This window comes from Hemicordylus capensis, chromosome 4 (assembly GCF_027244095.1).
Source record: "Hemicordylus capensis ecotype Gifberg chromosome 4, rHemCap1.1.pri, whole genome shotgun sequence".
NCBI lineage: Eukaryota > Metazoa > Chordata > Lepidosauria > Squamata > Cordylidae > Hemicordylus > Hemicordylus capensis.
In genome coordinates, this window is record NC_069660.1 from 120,315,453 (window position 1) to 120,341,960 (window position 26,508).

At 43.7% G+C, this 26,508-nt stretch overlaps 1 protein-coding gene across 1 annotated transcript; it reads left to right on the top strand.

Annotated features, from left to right (window-relative positions):
• Positions 1-775: 775 nt before the first annotated feature.
• LOC128325377 (calcium-activated chloride channel regulator 1-like) lies at positions 776-26,508 on the top strand. The gene is made up of 9 exons (XM_053251095.1): positions 776-1,063; positions 1,445-1,669; positions 4,370-4,547; positions 8,701-8,807; positions 10,563-10,793; positions 12,942-13,212; positions 19,840-20,004; positions 24,478-24,717; positions 25,639-26,508. The coding sequence occupies exons 1-9, from the start codon at positions 890-892 to the stop codon at positions 25,935-25,937; spliced, it is 1,890 nt and encodes a 629-aa protein (XP_053107070.1). The 5' UTR covers positions 776-889; the 3' UTR covers positions 25,938-26,508.

Genomic DNA, 26,508 nt, shown 5'->3' on the forward strand with positions numbered 1-26,508 from the left:
AAATATGGAGGGAACTTGAAATTGGTTGTGCAGACAGTTACATTCATATCTTTTTGTTGGAAGTAGCTACATTGAGCCAGAGGTGCACCCCCTGTCTATCCTAGCCTGCCTTGTGCTACCCTTTGACTGGCAAGACCTCCCTATGTCAGCCACTTTGCAGCCATTGGTCCTGATGGCAAAATGGCTGGCTATCCTGGAACAAATCAGAGGTTCATGAAGAGCAATGATCCAGATATAGCATGCAATCTTGGTTACGGACATCTGAGTTTGACACCACCAAATGAACCTTCAGTTCCTGTCTTGGCATGGGTTCAGATAGTCACGTTGGTTACCAACTTTGCAACTAAGTTCCACAATGTTTGTGAACCTGGCCTTAATATATTTGTAGCACTGTGGCTAAAGTGAATTAGCAGGCCCAGCATCTGCTACAAACAAATCTTCTCATCTTTTGGTGGGTGCATTTTATCCAGAACAGCATGGCACTACTCATACTAGGCACTACTCATACTTATTTTTTTGACTTTTTGGCTTGCTAATAATATTTTATTATTTTGTCTATTATTTTGTTTAGATGCTCAGCTGATGTCAGAGGTAGATTTGTATTCCGAACTGATGCAGGAAAAATTAGAAGATGTGAAGTTGACCCACAAACTGGGCTGTATAAAACTGGATGCCTATTTGTTCCTGAAAAAAGGCAAAGCACTCCTGCCTCTATAATGTACATGCAAAGTCTACCTTCAGTAAGCATTACTAATGTCACTCGGGAGCCTATGGGATTTATTCTAATCCAATGTGTTTTCCTTTTAACCTGCTTTTCCTTCCTTCCTTCTTTTTTTAAAAGGTTACTCAGTTCTGCGACAAGAGTAATCATAACATCCATGCACCAAATATGCAGAACAAACAATGCAACCAAAGGAGCACATGGGAAGTAATCATGACTTCTACTGACTTTGCTAGTTCATCTCCACTCAAAGCTCCTCCACCTGCCCCCACTATCTCCTTGCTGCAAACACAAGAGAGAGTTCTGTGTCTAGTACTTGATGTTTCTGGAAGTATGGCTTCAGTAAGTCCTTTTTGTTTGTTTTTTATTTCCCAAAGAAATGTCTAGAGATTAGGGCAGTTTTAAATTCTGAAATTAATGTTGATAGTTCTGTGTCGGCATTTCAGTAATAAATTGTCTATCCAGTTAGAAATATTGAGGCTATGTTTGCTCTTCTTGATTAGATACATATGGGCGCTTTCCATATGAGGTTACTCATCTATAACCATGTAGATTAGGTTACTCATGATACTTATAAATATTATGGATTTGCCTGTAGTGTATTCATATATGTTTATCAAACAGTCTAAGCACACCAAGAACATAATTTTTTTAAAAAAATAAAATTATTTGCTGTCCTGAATGGCATTGACTATTCTGTGAATTTGTTTTCTTTATATGCAGTATAATCGCATTAATCGACTGAGGCAAGCTGCAGAACTATTCATTTTACAAATCATTGAAAAGGGTTCCTGGGTTGGAATTGTCACATTCAGTAGTTCTGCAACCATCAAGACTGGTTTGCAACAGATAAGCACTGACCATGTGCGTAGTTCTCTTGTAAACTCGCTGCCTACCTCGGCTGCTGGAGGAACCAGCATTTGTTCAGGAGTCCGCTCAGGATTTCAGGTGAAGGAGAAAATTTGACCATTATCTCTATGGTTCTGCTTACACATTTTACGTTTCCCATCATGAACTTTCTTTTTGAGCTATACAGTATTATTGGAAAGCCTGGGCACAGTACTAGAAGACTGGTTTGCAAGGGTAATATGTATGTGTGTGTGTCTGTGTCTGACACTGAAAGGCAACTGAGAACCAGCTGTTAACAATCTAGCTTTTCTTCTGCTAAAGTAGTCAAACAGTACAAGTGCTGCTTCTCACCAGGAATTTCATAGGATGGGCATCCAATCCACACCAAATGCATGCCCATAATTCCAGAGGCATCTCTTCTGCACTTAAGAGCTTAGTTTCCTCCTTTTTATTTTTAAAAGTTGAATTGCTACTTTTGCACTTTATTATAGGGGGAGGCAATATAGCCAAATACACAGAGGGGATCACAACAGGGAAGCAGAGGAGTAAAGGGCTGAACCTGAATAGGAAGGTACAGAGGCCTCTGCTGCTAAACCCCGGCTATCATTACCTCTTTCCCCAATGCTTCAGCCATAGGCTAAGGTGAGAAGTCCCCAAATGTAATAACTGGTTAGTTTCTTGTCACAACAGGATGAAAATCACATGCATGGGAGACCCTTGTGAAACCATTATATTGTGATTTTCAGCCAGGTTGGCCAAGCAGAAACCAGGAGCCAAAAACAAACCAGGAGCACACACACACACACACACACACACACACACACAAAAGTCTATTACTGAAGAAAAGCCACAGTCCACACAGGAAGCGTATATTGTGCTACCTGCTCGTTGGCAGGATCCAATAGCCAGCCTGGCTGGGCAGGGCCATTTCAAGGCTCGAAAGTCAAGGCTGTTGTAGTTCAGTTGTCTGCCACACAGGGCAGCTGTAGGCGGAATCCATGGCTCTCAGCCTCACAGCAGACAGCTCCTGGCAGCTGAAGGGGAAGTTTTAAACGCCTGTCTAAATAGTCACAGATATGGTCAGAGATATGGCAAATCTGAAGCAGTGACATGTTCCACATATACAAGAATGCAAGAGAAAACATTTCTTTCACTGTCAAAGAAGATCTAATCTCCAAAGGAGGCAGAACCCACAGCAAAGATTCATGACTAGATCTCCACTACTAGAGAGGCATGTATGGGAGCAGATGCTTCCTCTGATCTTGTAAGCAGGTCATATAGGGTTTAATGTTAAAACAGTACCTTAAAATTAGCCTGGAAACAAAGTGAGAGTCAGTGGAACTCTTCTCATGAGGGTGTTCTATGCTCCTGGAGGCCAACTCTGATCACCAGTCTGGCTTTTGCAGTTTGCACCAAGAGAAGTTTCCAAACTGCATTCAAATTGAACAAATGCAGTGTAAACAACAAAGGGATGCGGGAAATTGTGCAGAGGGTCACTTGCCAGAAGAGAATGACTGAACAGATAAAAGAACTGCATCCACTCACCCAGTTTGCTACTCATTCATTCTTGGGATAAGTGACTGAGTGACAACGTGCACTTGTCTGGTCTTAGGAACACAGAAACATAGGAAGCTGCCATATACTGAGTCAGACGATTGGTCTATCTAGCTCAGTATTGTCTTCACAGACTGGCAGTGGCTTCTCCAAGGTTGCAAGCATGAATCTCTCTCAGCCCTATCTTGGAGGAGCCAGGGAGGGAACTTGAAACCTTCTACTCTTCCCAGAGCAGCTCCATCCCCTGAGGGGAATATCTTACAGTGCTCACACTTCTAGTCTCCCATTCATATGCAACCAGGGTGGACCCTGCTTAGCTAAGGGGACCAGTCATGCTTGCTACCACAAGACCAGCTCTCCTCCTACTTCTGTCTTCTGCTGTTATTAGTGTGGAATTACATTTCGCGACCCGAGGTAACACTGTGCAGTAGCATTATGGCTCTCTCTCAGAACATAATTGCCGCTTATGTGTGGTTGGGTCCAGAACCACACTGGTAACGTGCAGAGCTGCCATCCCTCAGAACGCTATGGCACTGGTGTAGAAAGTACTCTAAACATCCACCTTTAGAGTTGTTTCCAGTGTGGCTTGGAATACAGAAGTGCAAGCCACACCACACAGATAACACAACAGTCTCCAATGCTTTGTCCTTTAACATTCTATGACAGAGTGCCGTAAGCACAGCTGCCAAAATAAAGTATGGATAATGATGATGATGCCATGGCGTTGTGGTGTGTTTTCCCACCCAATTGCACTACTGTGGTTGCAGTGACTGACATACCTCCAGCACTGAAAGGAGCAGAAAATAAAATAGGGTATCTGAACTCGATACAGGAACCAAACTCCCATTTATAACATTGTTTCCTGTGGGAAAATAGGCTTCGAGTTAAAGACATTTCAAATTAAGATGCAGTTTTCAGGAACCAATCGTGTCATAAGTCTCAGGACTTCCTGTTTTTGAAAGAATACCCAAATCCACACTGTATTCTTTGCTGAAGCGTTAAAGAAGATATGTAGAATACTATTTCTTTAACAATAGTAAGACATATTATTGCCTCTATCTCACCAAATCCTCCTCTTGTTGCAGGCTGAGAAATCAGTTCTGATACAGTTTGTGCTAAAATGAAAACGATGTTTGGAGAGCTTTGTAGAATTTTCTCCTGCACTCTAATTCCAAACCACATCCTGTGACTTCAACATTATTTGTACGTTTGGTGCTAACATTTGAAATGTTCTTTTCAATACAGGTCTTTTTACAGAAGTATCCCAGCACTCAAGGCACTGAAATTGTGCTCTTGACAGATGGAGAAGACAATACAGTGAGGTCTTGCTTTGATGAAGTTAAGAAAAGTGGCTCAAAAATTCACACCATCGCCTTGGGGCCAAGTGCTGCGCCAGAACTGGAAATACTGGCAGACATGACAGGTAAGTAAGCCAGCAAGCAGAATATCCAAGCCTTACAAGATTCAGCTATGCTGCTAAATGGTGGCCAATGGCACCTCTGAGAAGTGGGGGTGCTGTCAGTCCCAGCCACCCAGCAAAGCCACCCTCATACTTGTTCTACAGCCCAAGGAAACTGCCTTGATAGCCAACTCAGACCCCCATGTTCAGAGGCAGCAAACCTCGGAATACTGCATGCTAAACTAACAGAGCAAAGACATCACTTCCCTTCCCTTGTGGTGCTTAGGGATGTGCAAACCAGTTCAAACTCGAACCAGTTCAAATTCAAACCGGGTCGGTTCAATGGTTCGAACCAAACTAGCCATCAGGTTCGAGCTGCAGGTTCAAATTCGAACCAAACTTGGGGTGGTTCAATTCAAACTGGTTCGAACTGGTTCAAACTGGTCCAAACCTCCAAAAGTAGGTGGGGTGGTAGCTAGAACCCATGGGTACCTACCACTCAAACCCCAAAGCAATTGGACGCTCCTACGATCTTTTATAAATATTTGAAATATTTTTAATTATTTTTCTCATAGGGTATAATGAGACTTGAACCAGCCCATTATCCCCTATTGTGGAGCACCTAGGGGCACAAAAGTGGGGTGGGTGGAAGGCAGCCAGGGGAGCCTACCACCCACAAAAACCCCAAGGCAATCGGACACTCCTCCAATTATTGGTGAATTTTTAAAGTTTTTTTTTATTCCTCATAGAGAATAATGAGGATTGCAGCAAATGTATAGCTTCACGTCGAGGGGAAAGGAGTGGCCTAGAGCAGAGTGTGGTGAGTGGTAGTGCCCAAGGGGGGCAAGGAAGCTACCAGAATTATTTGAAAGGAATTGGGCAAAGGGCTGATTTTTAAGTGATTTTTGAAGTAAATGAGAGTGGATTCATGGTTTGTCATTGAAAATCTCATATGCTACCAAAGAATCTACACTCAGAACACCTCAGAAACAACAAAACCCAGTACCCCATGGGTTAGCAACCCATGGGGGTGGTTGGCACCCTCTGTGCACTACACCACCACTCGTTCTGAGCCACCCCAGCACCCCCCAAGAGCAGTTATGGGGCTGCTGAAACCTCCATTCTTCCCTATGGAGAAAAACGTTAAAGACACAAAGACCTAATAACAAGCATAGCAGCAGTAGCAGTTTAAATGTTTAAACTGCATCAGACCCAGTAAGAAAATGCCTACAATATTCTAGATTCCATTTAAAGTTTTACTAAAAGATAGGCTTGCCTCCTGAAGAGCTCCAAAATAAAGAACGGGTGGGCTGGCCGATGGGCGGGAAGGTTGCTTAAACTCACCTCCCCGCCCCCCCCCGCCCCGATGAGCAGTTTCATGTTCCTGGTAGCACAGATTGCACTCCCAGACAAGCAGCGCTGCGTGGTGCAACGTGAAGCTCTGGAGGCCGGGACGACACGTCCCAGTCTCCGGGAATCCCACAATGCACCGTGCAACACGTGAAATGTATTGGAGGATTTCCCTGAGAGATGCACAATCTAAGCACCCATCTTTGTGTGTGCCCGGGCTGGAAACAGACCATGCTTGCGCACGAGCAAGTAGCTGGGTTTAAAAGCCAGGCTAGGTGGCGCTGCTCCGCTGGGATAGGATCCCATCATGGTGGTTCTCACACACAGTCTAACCCAGGCTTAGGCGGCGTGTGAGAATAGCCTCACTGTAAGAACTTAATAAAATGGCATTATGTGTGTCTGTCAGAACATGAACAATAATTTATTAGTAGTGTGATGTATTAATGTATAAAATTTATCTATCTATATACTATTTTTCTAAGATTTCATGGGTAGCATACAGACTCAGTTAGCCATGACTGAGTTCCATTGAAATGTATGGGCCTTAAGGTAGTAAAGATAACTGTGATTTCAATGGTGCTTCTCATGAGTAACTTTGTCTGAATGCTACCTCATAATAAGCAATAGAAATTTTGAATATTTCTACAATTTTGGTATTGTAAGCTGCCTTGAATAGCTTGGGAGGCGAGCTGGTCTTGTGGTAAGCAAGCGTGCCTTGTCCCCTTTGCTAAGCATGGTCCACCCTGATTTGAATTTGAATGGGAGACTACATGTGAGCACTGTAAGATATTCCCCTGGGAATATCTCTGGGAAGGTCCCAAGTTCCTTTACTGACATCTCCAAGATAAGGCTAAGAGAGACTTCTGCCTGCAATCTCGGAGAAGCTGCTGCCAGTCTGTGTAGACAATTCTGAGCTAGATGGACCAAGGGTCTGACTCGATTTAGGGCAGCTTCCTATGTTTCAGCATAGCAGCATAGAAGCAATACTAGTGTTCTTAACATTTCTCATATAAAATAAGAGTAGCTTTGTCACCAGAGAAAGCCCCCTCAAATTTATTTCACTTTCATCTAACTGGTAAAACAACAAGATAGGGTAAAAAGAGATACCTTATTGGCTTCTGATGAACTTTCATTAATTAGATACTTGGGTATGGCTTGCTTTTGGCCCCTCATTGGAATGTTGTAAACGTGACCTTCTCCAGCTGCGTGCTGTTTCACCTCACACACTCCACCACGTGAAACTAAAGAGTCTATGTTGCATATTTTGCGATGAGCTTTCAAAGCATTATCATGCCCTTTAGACAACAGATAGATCTCCTTTTCCTATTCTTCATTATATTGTTGCATTCTCCGGCCTTTTTTGCTGGAGGTTGGGTGGAAGAGGATGAGAGACCGTTAGGCTGCTTAACTCTAAGGAGAGACTTTTGCACAATGGGCCACTCCTTCACAGGGCTGGGTGTTCTCTGCGCCACAAGGCTCAGCCTCCTCCTATCGCTGGCAGGGGCAAAGGTGAACTTTTGGCTCCCAAAACAAGCTTCATCATGGGAGTTGTAGTACCAGAGTGCAATCGGCTATCCAACCTGCAGGGCTGAAGAAGACTGCTCTCTAGGGGCCTGCAGCATGAAGCCAGCCTCTTCATTGGGTGCTCGCTGCAGTCAGTGACTGGCCTGCCTCAGGGTGCTGAAAATATAGAACAAACTGCATTCTTTATTAAGTTGATCAAGAACAGGTACATGTTAATGTTAAATAAAGAACTGTGATTTGAAGTAAAAAAAAAAAAAGAGTGGCAAGCAAGCCTACTAAAAGACCATGAGGTTATTCCGACGGTCAGGCGAAATCAGGCTAGGGTAGCCTAGCCTGATTTGCCTGACTGTGAGAACCACCGGGCTCTCAGGTGAGCCTGGTGGCCTCCAGGCGGTTAACCTGCCAAACTACCCCTCCCCTTAAACCGGGTTTGTGAAGCGAGCGCTCAGAAAAACCCAGGGTTTTTTTAATTGTGAGTTACCGCGGCACGACGCCACGCCTCAGCAACTCATGAGGAGACCCCCCAACTGGGAGGCTGAAAAGCAGCCCCCCGGCTCGGGGGTCTCTCTAGCATGCCCTGCGCACTCACGGCCCCTGATCCCTGCAGCCCCCTCCATGTTTTTAACTGTACATAGACACTGTCAAGGCAGGCACTGAGCAAATGGAAAGAGTAAGATGTTCTACTGTGATTGAGATGCCACAAACTCTTAGCAGACGTTTATAATCCTCATAATCTTTTCTTATGATTTCAAAATTCATAGGACTCCTTGTAATATGGAATACAAGATGTAATAGAATAGCAGCCAGTCATAACAGGAAATGGTGGAGCTGCAGGGACTGAGAAATGGGAATGTTCTGATTCACTTTCTGTTGATAGGAAAGCACACTTCCATTCCTGTAAGTCACAGACCTTGATTCAGCTAGGCATGTGTGCAACAATGAGCAGTTAGATACACACTTTGCACTATTAAAAAGCCGTTTCCACCAGCTGGGGCTGTATTTCTGCTTCCACACTTGCAAACTTGTTGATATCACCACAAGGCACAATAGAAACAGAGCCCCTGGTGGCGCAGTGGTAAAAACTGCCGCCCTGTAACCAGAAGGTTGCAAGTTCGATCCTGACCAGGGGCTCAAGGTTGACTCAGCCTTCCATCCTTCCGAGGTCAGTAAAATGAGTACCCAGAATGTTGGGGGGCAATATGCTAAATCATTGTAAACTGCTTATAGAGCGGTATATAAATGTAAGTGCTATTGCTATTGCAAATGACAGATTATGCTAATCATTCCTCCAATTGCATTTCAGGAGGTTTGAAGTTTGCTGCCACTGATAGTTTGGATTCCAATGGACTCATAGATGCTTTCAGTACAATTTCATCAGGAAGTGGAAATACCGCTCAAATATCTATTCAGGTTTGGCTTTCATGGATTTGGGAACAAGCAGGCTGATACTATTATTCCCCAAGGTGCTAAAATTAAACTCAGGCTCTTCAGGCTCACAGGCAATACAATGATGAATTGGACTATCAATTTAAGACATCATATTTTACCAACGAGCACATTCCAAGAATTATTATTATTTTTTTAAAGTTGAAATGGTATTCAGATTGTACATGGATGTTCTGCATTAACAATGCAACAATACGGCAAAATTAGGGGAAAGAACCAAGGTGAATGCAAGCAGAAGGCAGGAGAGGGGCAGGACAGCTGCGAGATGTGTGGACAGGACTGGCAAGGGTAGTGATCTTCACTGATGTTGTGGCGGGGGCTGCTGCTGGCACACTACCCCGCGCCTTCTGCTGCAGGCCTGTGCTTCACCCAGTGGCTGCTGAGGAAGTACACACCCCAGCAGCGAAGGGGGAGGGTGCACACTCAAGGTGCTAGCCAGGCACTTTCCTGTCTTTGCCACAGCCACCACTACTGCCACCTCTCACAGAAGGCACGGAAGAAGGGGCGAGGGAGGGTGTGTGCTCTGTCAGATGGGGGGGTAAGGGGGGCAGAGGCAAGTCAGGGGGCTCCAGCAGGGTCTGTGGGCCGTGCAGTGAAGAACACTGGGCTAGGGCCAAAAAGGAAGGTTCCAAGTTGATCACACAAAGAATGAAGGCCAACCATACTGAGAAGGAGGATGGGTGTGGTACCCCTCTGCACTGAGGCCCAAATTTGTGGGTCTGGCAGAGTTGGCTGGAGTTTGTTGGAGTACTAAAGCTGTCTCACGTCCACCCATTCATGATATGATTGTTCACTACAGTGAGTTTTAAAAAATTATTTTGACATTATTAAAAAAGGAAGTAATTAGACTTTTGTCCCATCTAATAGAAAGTTTGTTCTTGTAAGAGGTAATATAATTCTCACATATCCTGCTTTGTCATCAACTCACAAATTCTGCTAATTTGTTGAATGTTTGGGTAGAGTAGAAACAAGATTTCAGAAAAGGGAAAACTTCCCCCCGATTCAATGGAATCTGGGCATACAGTGTTTTCAAATGTGTTGCTCACCTCTGTATGTTCTGATATGGTGACAGCAAGCCAGCTCTTTAGGCTCTCTCATCACATCTATAGGGAACTTTATAGGTCCCCAGATAATTTAGGAAATAGTTTTCTCTCTTGTCTGGTGTTTCACACATTCAGTTAGGAAGTGTATTTCGGCCATATCGTATTTGTGACACATTTGCCTCTCTTCATTTCTGGAGTGAGATTTGTGGCTCTTCATTTGTGCCTCCTGTTTTTGATCACTCTGCATTTGCAGAGTGTTTGTCCCACTTTTAAACACATTGCTACTGCCAGTGTGCTGCTAATCAAATTGCTCTATGCATCATTTGAAACATGTTGTTGTTCTTGTGATTATTTAGAATATTTATACAAATATGACAAATACTTATGTGCCACTTTTCAACAAAGTTTCCCAAAGCGGTTGACATAGAAATAAATAAATAAATAGGCACTGCTTTCCAACAAAAAACTTCTCATATCAGCTTATATGAAAAAATAATAAGTTGTTTCCCTGACTGAGCACTGTTTGTTTGTTTGTTTGTTTATTTATTGCTATCCGCTGTGACAGCAGCCTCTAGCCAATGTAATGAGATGTTTACCCTCTAAGGAAGTAAATAAACCCTATTTATTTATTATCTAACACAGCTTCATTATAATACTTTTCAAAAATTCCTAACAGCTTGAAAGTAAAAGCAACAGCATCAGTTCTGGCACGTGGCTGGATGGTCTGATATCCATTGATAAAACTGTAGGAAAAGACACATTCTTCGTAGTCACATGGAGTAAGAGCACATCTTCACCACTAATTTTCCTGACGGATCCCAAAGGGAAAAAATACCTTCAAAAAGACTTTGTCATTGAAAAGACCAATGTCCGAACAGCTCGACTCAAGCTTAATGGAATTGCAGAGGTAAGAACTGAGTTTTCTTTAAAACTCTGTGCATATTTAGCTCTAGCAATAACAAGAAAGTGCCCATTCCTTTTAGAAAGTGGGTAAGGCCATCTTATGGACCAGCTGGAACTGCAGCTGTCCCAACAAAGGTTTGTGCCACCACACGATGAGTTAGGTGAGCACTGAGGAGCCTTGCACCATGGCCAAGTTTGCCTCTGATAGCTTCTCAAACCCATTTACTTCCAGAAGTCCTGGATGCAAGATTCTCTTACTGTGCAACAAAGGACCCTCACTATCTCACTATGATATTTCTTCTCTCTCAGGATAGGAATCTTAGGGCTGGTCATGCAGCTTTGAAACCAAAGCCCTAAAGCTGCTCAAGAGCTAGGCTTTAGTAGTGGGATGGGGTGCCATCACTGCAGCCACCTGAATCCAGCTTCCCTGTAGCTGATGCTCACCTGGAGGGTGCTCACATTGATATCATGATAATGATGATGATAATGTTCATTTGAGAAGTGAGTTGAGCTTGGAACCCTGCTTGGTCCTGCTCAGAGCATTCAGGATCTGCTAATTTGACCATGCTTATGATGAAGAAATTAGAAAACACCTGTCAAAATACATTTAGGTGGACCAGCCATCAATAGGGCTTTTTGTTTGGAAGAGCTTTGAACTTGATGGGAAATGAGGACGTTGGGGCAAGTTTCAGCTCAAGAGCAAACAAAGCCCTGAACTCTGGAGAAAGTGCAAGAGTACATATCCTGAGGCTGCTGCCAGGCCTATGGCAAAATTTCGTTGCAATTCATTGACTCAGGCCCGTTACAATATTTAACATCAAAGTTCTATTCTGATATTGCAGTTTGTGATATGTGTGATTGATTATTGATCCACTACTGTATCTTTTGTATGACATACTGTAAATAGAATCATTTACCATAATATTGGGCAGTCCATAATACTGAGTATACCTCTGTAAGGTAGTCTGTGGGCAATCTTGTAGCACCGAGACTAAGAGGCTCACTCCTATAACAGCAGCAGTCCCTATCAAAAGCAACTTCTGGGATGTGTGCAAAGAAATAAACCCAAAGGAGTCATCCTTTTGAAGTGATTGGTAGGGATTAGCTAAGAACCAGAACAGGAGGTAAAGCAGGGTCCAATTCATATTTAGCAAGGGAAGAGTAACTGGCCCTATCTACCCCCAGTACAGTACCTCCAGTGACTGTTGCTGGTACCTATCTTGTGTTTCTTTTTAGATTGCGAGCCCTTTTTCGGACAGGGTTCCATCTTATTTGTTTATTATTTCTCTGTGTAAACTGCCCTGAGCCATTTCTGGAAGAATGGTATAGAAATCAAATGAATGAATGAATGAATGAATAAAACCTAGTAGTTTACAAAAATAGGTAGTCTTAGGCTTCAGTTTAGATTGCATTTAGGTACACTTAGATCTTTATAGAGTCTTTTGCAACACCCTAGTTGGGTTGAGTGTAGGCTAGTATTTCTTATTTTAATTATGTTGCAGGTAAACTGTAATAGAACAGTATCAGGGATATGCAAAACACACACACAAAGAAATATAAGTTTCTAACACAAAATCCGACTAACAAACTGTTCCCTATGTTGAATCCCCTTTTTCTTGCAAACCCACCCAACACCTGATGAGAATCAAGCTTCCTGCAATCCTGTCTCTCAAGAATCTGCAGTTATTCACAAGAGAAACTTCCATGCTTGCTTTGACTATGAGGGAGCAAAAACTCCATGCCCCTCATTAAGCCTTTCCACATGTGTTTCTCTCCAACAAAGACTGCCCTTCTTGTTCCCAGGATTCCCATCAACTGCTCTCTAGGACCCACCCATCTGGTGTACTGATTGGCTGCCCTGGAGTTCACCAGCCTGTCAGTCAAGACAAGGGTTGACTCCCTGATAATTCTTTGGAGGGAGGGGAGACTGATTACAGCTTGGTTCCACAGGGCCCTTTAAGGGGCAGTCAAATGATTGTCTAGTCTGTCATATGCCCAGCAAGACTCTGCTGCCTTCTGTTCTTGGTGTCTTTAATAAAGGCCTTACTCCCATCTTTATCAAACCAAATGAACAAAACTGTGTTTAAGAAAAATGAAGTCTTAGATACTGAATATTTAGCTGTCTTTTGTACTTCAAAACTTTGATTTGCAGGTGGGAGACTGGACTTACTCCATCCAGAATACACACTCAGAGGCTCAAGTCATATCGATGACCGTCACCACTCGAGCAGCGTCTTCAACTGAGCCTCCAGTGACTGTGAAGGTGTATATGAATAGAGATTCCAATAACTTTCCTAATCCAGTGATAGTTTATGCAGAAGTCAGTCAAGGATTTTTGCCTGTTATTGGTGCAAAAGTTATAGCCACAGTTGAACCAGAGTCTGGAACAGCTGTAGAAATGGAACTTCTTGACAATGGTGCAGGTATGTTATTTTCAAGCGTTTGGTATGTATTTTAGAATTTGTCTCTGTGCATCATTTCAAAAGTTATGAGCAAACTGCTTTATACTGAGTCAGACCTTTGCCCATCTAGCCCACGATGGTCAAATCTGACTAGCAGTGGCTCTCCAGGGTCCCTGATAGAGGTCTTTCTCAACTGGCTACTTGGAGATTCCATCACGTGATAAGAAGGATGTTGATAAACCAGAATGAGTTCAGAGGAGGGCAACAAAGATGGTGAGGGATCTGGAAACCAAGTCCTATGAGGTTAAAGAAGGTGAGAATGTTTAGCCTGGAAAAGAGAGTTGTCTCCCTAAAGAGAAGAGAGTTGACTCCCTAAGGGAGGATAGTTGCTTCCCCTAAGGGGAGACAATTAGCTCAGTGTGTCTCAGTAGCAGGGGCGTAGCAAGGTTGGAGGGGGCCCAGAGACAAGATTTTAAAATGGGCCCCTCGCTGATATACACACAGAAACACACTTCACAATCTAGGGTTTTTTTTAACTCTCTGCGCCTGCCGATCTCCAAGAGACTCAACATAATTCATAGGGGGTGCAACATGGGCGGGTGGGGAGTCATGTGATGTGCCTCTGGGGGCCCCTCGAGGCAGTGGGGCCCCAAGACGACTGCTTCCCCTTGCCTAATGGTAGTTACGCCCCTGCTCAGTAGTATGTTTGCTTTGCATACAGAAGGTCCCATCCTGGGCAATTCTGGTTAAAAAGGATCTCCAGGATGGGACATTCTGTATGCAAAACAAATGTTCTGCTCCTGCGTTATGGTATAGTGTACACTGTACCCTCAAAACTACATTGATGGTATAGTGAGTAATCTGTGTTATGATTGTGTGATACATGTCACAGTGCTACTCCTCTGCTCCTCATGGCCTAGGAGCCATCCTGCCTTTGAGAGAGACTGGACAGACTACCCAAAGGTTCTCATTTATCTCTTGCACGGTGAGTTGTGAGTTAAACATGAGCTGCAAGGCAATCCACTTCTGAATTCCACATGTGTGGGGAGGTGGAACAGTACAGTAGTTCATTGGTGAAGGAAAAACATTTTGCACATAGGATCATTGAATGTTAGTGTTGGAAGGAACCTTGGAGATCTTTTAGCCCAATCATCTTCTCCATGTAGGAAACTGCTGCTACAGCATCCCTGACTGATGGCCATCCAGTTTCCATTTGAACATCTCTAGTGAAGTAGAGCCCACCACTGTGTGAGGCAGAGTGTTCCTCTCTGTGGTAGAGCTCCTGTAATTAGGAAATTCCTTCTAATGTCTAGTCTGAATCTGCTTCCATGTACTTGTCCTTTCAGCCCATTGGTTCTAGTCTTTTCAGCCCATTGGTTCTGCTTCTATGTGACAGCCTTTCCAACATTTGTAGACTTCTATCATATCTCCTCTTAACCTTCTCTTATCCAGGAGATTATAGGCCACCTTCAGACATCACGCTGAACCAGAGGCAACCATACCAGAGGTTTGATTTTGTGGTTGTCCAAATGTGGTTAACTGTGGTTTTGTCCCCAAAGCGATCCAAGGTTAATGACCACGAACCTTAATTTGAACCCTTGGTTGCTCCTTGGGTTCGGCTGTTAAAACTTTGGTTAGTAAGCAGCTCTGTGTTGTCCAAAGGCTGCCTCTGCTTGAAGGGTAGCAAGCTCCTCCATCTCTCCATCCTCGACTGGATGCTGTGGCTGTCCTTCATGAGAAAGAGGAAGCCTGTGCAGCCAGCCCCCACCCACAGTCTCCCAGACTCCAGATCAGATCATCTGGGAGCAGGGCAGAGGGAAGGGGGGCAAACTGTGGGTCTGTTGGACCCATGGCTTCCCGTTATGGGCGAAGGCAGCCATATATTCCCTCCTCTTTAACAATTTTTCAGAAGACTTGGTTTCCAGACACCTCACAATCATTGTTGCCCTCCTCTAAACTCGTTCCAGTTAATCAAAATCCCTCTTAAAATGCTATACCCAGAACTGGTCACAGAAATCATCAGAATAATGCAGAACAGAGTAGATTACTCCTGGTGATGTTAACTATGACTTTATAAATAGATAGATAGCTTTATTTCAGTCATTGACCAGCAATAATAATCAAACAACAACTGCCAACAATAATCAGATAGTGAGTTCCTTATGGATTTTACAGACTACATAGCAGAACTTGGTCACATTCCAGGACATTGTGTCTTTAAAATTTGATAGCAAGTAGTTTAAATAAAACTCATCAGTGTGGCCAGGAAATTCCATTAAAAATGAGGAAATAAAATTGATTCGAATATGCTTGTAAAATGTGCAGTAAAGTAATATGTGTGCAGTTGTTTCTATGTCTTCAAGCCACAAAGGCAGAGGTGGGCTGCGTATGATAGTTTCTTGAACTTCCCCTCTAAAACTGCAGTGGGGAGTGCATTTAGCCGAGCAAGGGTCATGGCACTCCTGAATTTTGCTGTTATGCTGATTAGGTATTTAGCAGGTTTTACATTTCAAAACCGATTACCTATATAAATCCATCTGGGAGCTTAGCTGACTCTTCTTGCATTTCTATATCAAATGCATGCTGTTTGATGACCCGTAGGACAGGCAGGGCACGTGCCCTGGGCGCCACTTGAAGGGGGCGCCATTTTGTAAAAATAATTTTTTTAAAAAAAATGGCTGCCAAAAACAAAATGGCCACCATGCATACTCAAATGGCCTCTGTGAGGCCCTAGGTCATGCCAGGCCTTGCAGAGGCCATTTGAGCATGCGTGGTGGCCATTTTGTTTTCAGTGGCCATTAAAAAAAAAGATTTTTAAAAATGGCCACTGCACATGCTCAAATGGTCCCTGCGAGGCGCTAGAGGCTAGTGGGGGGAGCAGGAACCTTTGCAAACCCCCAAGCCTTTAGGAAGCCCCCCGAAGGAGCTACAGGTAAAAATAATAATGATATATAGTATAAGTCACTGTACACATATTCAGATTGGCACTATATACAGAGAATCAGGGCTTGTGAATACTGAGCTGATGCTTATGAGCGAGGATTGTATTCATTTGCTCTTACTTTGCTTCTTGTGATAAGTGAGTTAAATGTGATGTCTTGCTAATATGGCTATTAATGGTGAATTTGTCTTTGAATCAGTGTGAAATCCTTAATATTAAGGCCCACTGGGAGTTTCTTGCTCTCTTTCTCTCATTTTAACTGTCTTTCTGAAATACTAGAATATATTCCAAGCAGTGACACAGTTTACTCTGCATATCCTTTAATTATTTACAGAGTATCTGGGAAAAGTCAAATTCTCCATTTATTTTTAAAACGTATGTAATGGTGATGCTACAATACATAGTAGAGAATTAGACAGGCACTTCTGTTTAGTTTTCCAAGTACACCTCCACATGGTATTTGGGTATTTCATGAGCCCCAGCATACTGAAATGTGTAGTTTTCCAGCATTTTTTGGTCTGGCTAAGTCCACTGCTAAAATAGTTTTTGAAATATTAAAAGATTAACGAGCCTGACCTGTATTTTTCAGCTGATATTATGGTAAAGTTATCTGAAAGATGGGTGTCAGATGCTTGGACAGGGGGCGCAATTTCAGTGTTTGCCCTAGGCGCTATTTTCCCTAGGTACGCCTCTGATTGTAGCTTATGTCTTAACGCCACCTTCCATCTCAAAGTGTAACTGTCTATAAGGGTAAGATGAGCCAAGCCCACTTGAAAGAATAACAGCTTCAACCAAAATATAAACATACTCAGCCAGAGTCTTATTTCTAGTCTAAAAACTCCTGCCTCATGTCTTAAGGGATGTATTGGGAACACAGCATGGCACTTGGAATATTGTTCTTTAAAATTTGGTTTGTACTACTTCCAGGGGAGGAGGGGGTAAAATTCTCATATGGGCCAAGTTGGGCACCATACAGGAACTGCGGGTAAACTTTAGCTGTGAAAAGCTTTATGGCAGCTGGGATGAAAAGAGCTCCCCTGGTGAAATAAAAGGACCTGATGGCACTGGCTGATTGCTGGGGATTTTGCGTCACATAGTTAGGGTGCGTTCTTTACCTTCTCATTTAACACTAGAACCAGGGGACATCCCATGAAATTGATTGCCAGGAAATCTAGAACCAACAAACGGAAGTACTTTTTCACAAAACACATAATCAACTTGTGGAATTCACTGCCACAAGATGTAGTAACAGCCAACAACCTGGAAGTCTTTAAGAGGGGTTTGGATAACTTAGGAGAGGTCTATCAATGGCTACTAGTCTGAGGGCTATAGGCCACCTCCTGCCTCAAAGGCAGAATGCCTCTGAATACCAGTTGCAGGGGAGTAACAGGAGGAGAGAGGGCATGCCCTCAACTCATGTATGTTGGCTCCCAGTGGCATCTGGTGGACCACTGTGTGAAACAGGATGCAGGACTAGATGGGCCTTGGACCTGATCCAGCAGGGCTCTTCATATGTTCTTATATAAAAGCAAATGGAGAAGGAGATGTTCCTATCTCAACAGGGAGCATATTCCAAAGCCCTGGGGAAGCCACAGAGAAGGCCCAGTTTCAAGTCACCAGCAAGCGACCTGGTGGCAATATGATCTTGGACTAGTCATCAGTTGTTTTGACTGTCTCTTACCTGTAACATGAGTCCTCTAAATGGTATACATGCATAATTCTTTAACAATATAATGCATATATGTATTTGACTTGCCATGTAGCCTGAGATGGCAAGGCCGGTTCTGGGCCAGTTCAGGTCTTTGCACAGGCATGGAGGTCACTAAAATGACCTTCAAGCATGCCCAGAGGCCATTATTTATTTATTTATTTATTTATTTATTTGATTTATATACTGCCCTTCCGAAATGGCTCAGGGCGGTTTACAATTAAAACAGGAAACATTAAAAACAATTAAAACAGAGATACAAATATAAATACCAATTTAAAACAACTTAAAAAACAATTAAACTATCAAAACAATTAAAACCCTGAAAACCAGGTATTAAAACAATTAAAACTAATTAAAAACCTTGAAAGGCCAGGCCAAACAGATAGGTTTTAAGGGCTCTCTTGAAGAATCAAGATTTCGAATTTCCGCTGGGAGTGCATTCCACAGTCCAGGAACAGCTACAGAGAAGGCCTGCCTCTGTCACCAAATGAACCGGTGACAACTGGAGACGGACCTCCCCAGATGATCTTAACGTGCAGTGGGGATCATGTAAAAGAAGGCGCTCTCTAAGATATCTTGGACCCAAGCCGTTCAGGGCTTTAAAGGTAATAACCAGCACTTTGTATTTTGCCCGGAAACATATTGGCAGCCAGTGTAACTGTTTTAAAACAGGCATCATATGGTCTCTCCGGGTTGCCCCAGAGACCAATCTGGCTGTCGCATTCTGAACTAACTGAAGTTTCTGGACTATGTACAAAGGCAGCCCCACGAGGAGCGCATTGCAATAGTCAAGCTGGGAGGTTACCAGCTGATGCACCACTGTTTTGAGGTCATCCTCTTCGAGGAATGGGCGCAGCTGTCGAATCAGCCGGAGCTGATAGAAAGCACTCCTGGCCATGGCCTCCACCTGAGATACCAGGGTGAGGCCTGGGTCCAGGAGTACTCCCAAGCTACGCACCTGCTCCTTCTGGGGGAGTGTAACCCCATCCAGCACATGAAGATCTAACTCACCCCTCAGATTCTGAGCCCCCACAATGAGCACCTCCGACTTGCTTGGATTCAGCTTCAATTTGTTCCCCCACATCCATTTATGTGATCACGCAATTTGTGTAGTCATGCAAATGGTCTCTGTACATACATGGATGCCATTTAGTGACCTCCACGCCTGAGCAGAGGCCCAAAATAGCCCTGCCTATTCAGAGGGATGCTGGCTAGGATTGGGGGTTCCGCCCCCACCATTCCCCGCCACCGCTATTGGCAGCAGCACTTTTAAGGTAATTTCTTACTCCCCTCCTGCCCCATCTACCTTTAGGTGAGCCCCCTTGCCCTTTACTGGTAAAGGGGAATCCTCACCGGATTCACCTTTACCAGTATAGCTCTGAGCCCCTTCGAACCAGCTCAGTTCGAACTCAAACCTGGTCTGGGTTGAAGGTTTATGGAACTGTGCAGGGCTGGGTTGGCTCGAATCTAATTCAGATTTGAGCTTGAACTGATTTTTCCAGTTTTGTGCACATTCCTACTCTAGAATAGCTCTTCCCATTCATTCACAGAACCATCCCTGTCTAATCTGTGAAATGTCTGATGGTATATATATTCACCTACCAGCTACTGGAGTACCGAAGAGATGAATGGCAGTCCATCAGAGACTTCATAACCCTTCTGTTTTTGTTGACCACCTGAAGCTACAGAAATTACTTTGAACTTGTTAAGTACATGGTAAACCAGAATACATGCTGGTGAGCTCTATTTAGCATGGTGCACCACAAATTATGTAGACTTTCTCTTGTGCTGGTTATCGCAAAGAGTAGCAATTTACACAGTGGTTTGTTACTAATCAATATGATCACAGCTATAATCAGACGTTCCTCAATTTCTAGGAAAACAGCAGTCAAATTGTAACAATGAACACCCCCTGAATATGCTGTGTATTGTTTTATAACTCCTAAGCAGAAATATAGTTGCTTTAGATATTATTTCTTAATGTTTATCTGCCTAGGTGCTGATATTGTCAGGCATGATGGAATCTACTCAAGATATTTCACATCTTTCAAAGGAAATGGTAGATACAACATTAAAGCGCGTGTCCAAGGGAAAGAGAAGACTGCCAGACGCATCCGCAGACAGAGCCAGGCTTTATATGTACCAGGTTTTATAGAAGATGGTAAGGATTCAATATGAAAGAGCATTAGTATTTTAATAAAATGCAGGAGAATGGGGACACATGAGCTCAAGGGATCTCAAAGTGTGAAATGGGTTGCACAGTGAAGACACAAGGTTCCCCTTGGCAGTCTTCTCTCCATCATCACCCTTCTGTTGGTCTTGATTTAGCCAGAAGACTGAGAACATCCTTTCCTTCTCTCCTACACTATTTGAATCAACAATCCTAACTTTGCCTTAATTAATTTTTCTAGGTTTAATTACTATTATTTATATACTGCTTCTCAACAACAACAAAACTCAAAGTCTTTTTGAGTTTTAAAAACAATAACGTAAAAAAGAAGGTCCCCTGTCCCCCAAGGGCTCAGTCTAAAAAGACACATATTGGGGATATTCACATGAGCAGCCCAACATAGGCTTGGGCAGCCCAGCGTGGGTTGGACTGCTCATGTGGAACGGTGGGATCGAGGCCAATCCTGGTCCTTCCACCCTCACAAACCCAACCTTTAACCCAGGACCTTAACTGGGATTAGAGGATCTGCGCGCACCCTCATCCCCAGGGTCAGTGTTGTGCATCTCCCAGGGCTGCACACAACCTGAGCAGACACACGAATAGTGTGAAGAACCTGGGAAGGTTCTACATGCAGATGATCACCCACGGAGCCCTGGGTGGCCGGGTCGGCCGCCCACACAACTACCAGCTCTGCTCCGCTAACCTCATTTAAGGGGAGGGCTACTTTGGCAGGCTAACCACCAGAGAACCACCGGGCTTGCCTGCAAGCCCGGTGGTTCTCATAATGGGGGAAAAACCAGGCTCCTTTAGCCCAGTTTTCCCCTATCGTGAGAACAGCCACACAGTGTCGAGTTCTGGGGATGTGCACGAACTGGTTCGGAGGCCCTTTTACAGACCTCTGAACTGGTTCAAAGGTCTGGCGGTTTGGCCAGTTTGATGGTGGTTCGATGCCACATCGGTTTGCGTCAGACCAGAAGTGCCCAGTGTGCTGTGCACGGCACATGTACACACGGCACACTCGCACACATGCGCACGCACCAGGCACTTCTGGTCTGTAAAAGGAGGTCTGTAAAAGGGCCTCCGAACCAGTTCGTGCACATCCCCAGAACTCGACACTGTGAGGATATTCTCAAGATAGAGGAAAACCGGGCTCTTTTAGCCCAGTTTTCCCCCATCTTGAGAACCATCGGGGTGGCAAGGAGAACACATTGGGGCGGCAAGGAGGTACACTGCTGCCCCGAGGGACTGTTTTTAAGCACAGCACCAGTGTGGGAAACACAGGGTGGGGGTAAGAGCACTCTCCCTTCTCCTTAAAAGTAACCCCCCTGCCAAATTGGCCATCGCCACTTCCGTGCACATCCCTATTGAGCATCTAGAGTGCCCAACTCACAGGGAGATACCCCAATGCACTGTTCTTCAGTGCATTCTGGGATTCCTGGAGGCCAAGGCTCATTTTCCTGGGCTCCATTGATCTGCGCTGCTTGGAGCAGCACAGATTGTATGGGCACACAACAGTGCAGTGAAGAGGAGATTGTCCATCATCTGTGGGGGGGGGGGGAGGTCCAGCCCTACCCTCTCCCTGCCCCTCTCATGGTTGTGTGCACAACCTCAATGTGTAGACACCAGTAATGTGTAGACAGTTAAAGGATGCTGTGTTGGAGTTGAACATGGCCAGTTGCTCTCTCCCTGTTAAAAGGAAATAACCACTGTGAAAGGTGTCTCTGAACTTAAACGTGCTTAATAAGGAGTAAGGCCCACTGAGCTGATCAGGACTTACTTCAGAGTACAACATGCTTAAGATCGCACTGTTGTTATGTTATATAATGGGTTCGGACTAATGAAGCAATTCAGTAATTCTTACAAAGATTTTAAATTCTGATGCCCCTCGCTTAGCTAGATTAAGGAAAGTTATACTCCCCTCTGCTTCCATTATCTTCCTAACATTTTCTCTATCATCTATCTATCTATCTATCTATCTATCTAATTTATATTCCACCTGATATGTATATTTCGTAGAGTTTGTACACCACCTATAAATGTACATATCAGGTGGTATATAAATATGAAAATAAATAAATAAATAAATAAATAAATAAATAAATAAATAAATAAAAACTTTATCTCCAGGAATGGGTGTAGCTGACATATCAACTGATAAGAGGCACTCCTGGCCACTGCCTTAACCTGAGAAACCAGAGAGAGTTTTGGATCCAGGAGCACTCCCAAGCTATGTACCTGATCTTTCATGGGGAGTGTAACCCCATCCAGAACAGGCAGTTCTAAACCATCTCTCAGTTCCCAACCCCACCACAGTCAGTACCTCCATCTTACTTGGATTCAACTTCAGTTTGTTATCCTTCATCCAACCTATTACCACTTCCAGGGAGGCATTTAGGAAACTTACTCCATTTCCTGATGAGGTCTATATGGAGGAATAGATTTGGGTGTCAGCTTATTGATAACACCCTGCACCAAACCTCTTGGTGATCTCTCTCAGCGGTTTCATGTTAATGTTAAAGAGCATTAGAGACAGTGTGGAGCCATGTAGAACTCCATACAGGTTCCAAAAAACACCATCTGGAATCTACCAGAGAAATAGGAATGGAACCACTGTAAAACATGAGGGGATGGAACAGTGTAAAACATATGCAAGCATGGAGTTAGGCAACTTCTTGATCTAAGCTTCATGTCAGGAAGACCATTTCCTTGGAATAAAAAGCATTTTTCATAGTATATAGGGACAACTCAAACCACACATAATAGAAAGTGCTGTATAATGTACGTTGCTGATTGGATGGAAAGACCCACAGGTCTAAGGTACAAGGGGGGACTTTCTCCTCACCCCCCCCCTCACTGCAGCCGTCGGCTGTGTTGGAGATGGACTTCCAGTGCATCGACCTTTTGCACCAACTATCCTAATGACCACTAGAGGCATTGGGAGTAGAGATAGTGAGTAAGGATCTCCCTAGCTTTCTACCTGTCTCCACTGTATGTCCTCTGATATGACTCTACAGGTATTTCCTGTGCTGAGTCAGAATCCCTTCCTTTCCTCTTAGAGAGCAGATGGAAACATCTCTTCCCCTATCTATTCATTATGTAGTTCTATAGATTAGTGTGCCGTCTGACTCACACCACTGCTATTGCAGACAGCTTCACCTCCCAATCTCTCTCTCCTAGTCACCAGCTCACTCACTCTTTCCCACTGTTCCTCCAGCACCACCAGACTATCAGATGACCAAGGAGGCGGATGTGGTCCTAGAGAGACAGTAAGAGAGAGCATGCAAGCTGGTGCTGGAGCAGTGGCAAGGAAGAGAGGCAGATGGGTGGGTGAAGCTGGATGCACGTTGCCTTCAACAAGAAGAGCAGTGGCATAGGCTAGAGGGCAGAGCATACCCTGGAAGGGTACAGGCAGTGAAGGGGAAAGAGCCCAGAACAAGAGCGGTGACAGTAGAGAGGAGGCAGAGAGGCAGTAATGGACTGCAGCAGGCAGGAGGGTTACTGCTCTGGGGGGTGGGGACAGGATGCCCACCCTTGCCTCATGAGGCTGTCACCTCACTTCACCTCATGGGAGAGCTGCCCCTGGCTGGCAAACCACAGTTTGCCAACCACAGTTTGTTCGTGCTGTGTCTGAATGTACAGACCATAGATAAGCAGCAGTTTGAGTCATTGTTCCATCTCAAGAGACTGCTGCCCCATGGAGGCAGGAGTGAACTTATAAAGCTGTGTCCTGAGCAAAGGTGAAACAAAAGCAGACGGAGACATAATCCATAGCTTGTTGGTTGTACGTCTGGAAGCCTAAACAATGTTGTGAGTGGCTAGCACAAACCATGGTTTCACATTATATCTGAAGCCAAACCAACAAGAAGAGAGGCCGAAGAGTTAAAAACCAGGAAAAGAAACCATAATAAATTACCGAAACAAGATGTTAGATAAGCATTTTTGGAGAGTTAGCATTTGAGAATGGCTGAATCATTAAAATGTTATGGGAGTGGGGCGGATGACAGGTTTTATAGCAACTTTCTGAGGTGCAAGAGGACAGGGGATTATTAAAGATAACACCACAATTGCAGATTTGCTCAGATGGGTGAGTTAAGTTATGTTGCCAAGGGTCAGTGAAAAAAGGTTAAAGAATTAAAACAGGTTATTTGGTTTTCTACAAACTGATCTTTAATTGATGACTTAACATCTGTGAAGAAAAAGCTGTCAAGCAAACCATGAAGAAGGTGAATGAGAGATGGAATATAGAACTTGCTGGGGATCATATGCATAAAATCTAAACCAAATGATGTCAAATATGCATTTCTAAACCAAATGAGCCAAAATTTGGAATATGTAGAAGAAGAAAGATACCCATTGCACTTTATATCAAATTGCTTATCAAAAAATTGGAAATGTTTGGAGTTTTGTGGTTACATTCAGCCAAAACTGAAAAGGTCACATCCTCTTTGCCTTTTTTGTGTGTAGATGTAATAACGATGAACCCACCAAGACCTGAGGTCAGTGATGATAAAATCCAAGCAGATCTAGGGAATTTCAGCAGAATTGCATCAGGAGGCTCTTTTGTAATGGCAGGAGTTCCTGCTAATCCCAAGGATGTCTTTCCACCTGGAAAAATCACTGACCTTGAGGTAGAGCTAGTGGGTGATGCTGGTGAATTCCTTTTGTCATGGACAGCTCCTGGGAATGATTATGATACAGGAAAAGGTAAGTATGAAATTATGCTTTAAGCACAGTGTTTACACACACACACACACACACACACACACACACACACACACACACACACTCACGATGGAGCTTATTGGTTGATCATAGAGAAAGATATTGGCTGACATCCTAATGAAGTGTGCATGCTTTGAGCCCGTGTGGTACGTGCTGGGCGTTCTCACATTACCCTAACAAGTCCTCTAGCATGTGTGCTGTAGATCAAGAAGGCCAAGAGCTCAGAGAGTGCTGCCCATTAGGGTCAGCATCAGCAACTCTGCTCTGCTGAGTGCTTCTGGAGCACAGGCAGCACTCCAAACTCTTAGGCCTCTTATGCAACAGCACACATGCAAAAGGCCTGCGGGGAGCTGAGTGAGAGCTCCCATTGCACGTCTAAAAAGGCCTCTGAAGGATGTGCACGTGGTTAGTCTGGATGTCAGGCATTATTTTCTGCAAAAGGAAAAAAGCCAAATGCCAGTTTTATTCACACTAGCGCTCTTTCCCTGTAAGACCTTGGATTAGTATTGTATCATTCCTCTGGAGACCGAGTTTCCAACTTTCCATCTTCAGCTGGTCCACCATGACGAATCATTCCCAGGGCCGTGGAACTGTAGGGAAACTGTTGGGCATGTTTTAAGGCATCCCGTCTGTTTGCATGGGGTAATAGCTTAAAATGTAAATGTAAAAAAAACAACACACAACCCCACAAGCCTATCTGGTACCCCATGTAAGTTGAAAGTGTGTCTGAGAACATGCCCCAGAGTCTCATGGAGGGATTCCGTGATAGAAGTGTACTTCCAGTCAATGTGGAGAGGAGTCCCTAAGAGAAGTTGCAGATGTATCAGAAGGGGCAGCAATATGATTTTTGTCACACTTTGTCTTTTTCCATAATTGAACATCTATATTGTTCTTCTTTTGCAGCTGAAAGATATGAAATAAAAAGGAGTGCAAATGCCTTGGAATTAAGAGATGCTACCTTTCAGAGTGCCATTTCTGTGAACACTACTGGTCTGACACCTGCTGTTGCTGGAGTCAGACAATCCCTTCAGTTCAAGGCTGAAAATGTCAACAGAGATAATGACACCATAATCTACTTTGCAATTCGTGCCATTGATAACAGCAACAACGTTGGAGAAGTATCTAACATAGCAAGAGCAGTTATGCTTGCTTCTCCATTGCCTCCTTCTTTTAATAAGGAAATCATCCACACTTGTTTATAAATACTGCTCCCACAACAGCGATCACAGTATGTGCTTGTGTAATTACTGTGTTATTATATGTACAAGATTTTTTGTTTTACAAAAGCAGAAAACAGACATTTGGAGACTGGAATGTTATCATGACTTTAACATCTAAGAGATAAGAACTTAACATCTAAGAAATTATGCAATAGAGAGAGAAATATATGCTGTCTGTGCTATTTAGGTACATCTACTTTAAGCCCGTTTTTGGAAAATGTCTATTCCGTTTCCACCTCTGATTCTGAAGGCTCTCAATTATAACACAGATTACATAATAAAACTAAGCATTTATGTGGCATTTTGAATAATAAAACTATGCATGAGAATTCTATTTAATAAACAAATTCAAAAGTGAAATTATTATGGCTGATTTCTGCAATACTTATGCTTAGTTTTAGAAGGAAAAAATTTGGAGAGAAGAGACACAATAAAAATTGTTTCAAAAGATACATGTACTTCTTGTAATTATGAATTTTCCGCTATATCTAGTTGACAGGAAAGCCCTGGCTAGAATCTTGGAAATCATTAGCCACCTGGCTAGCTTTTCCTT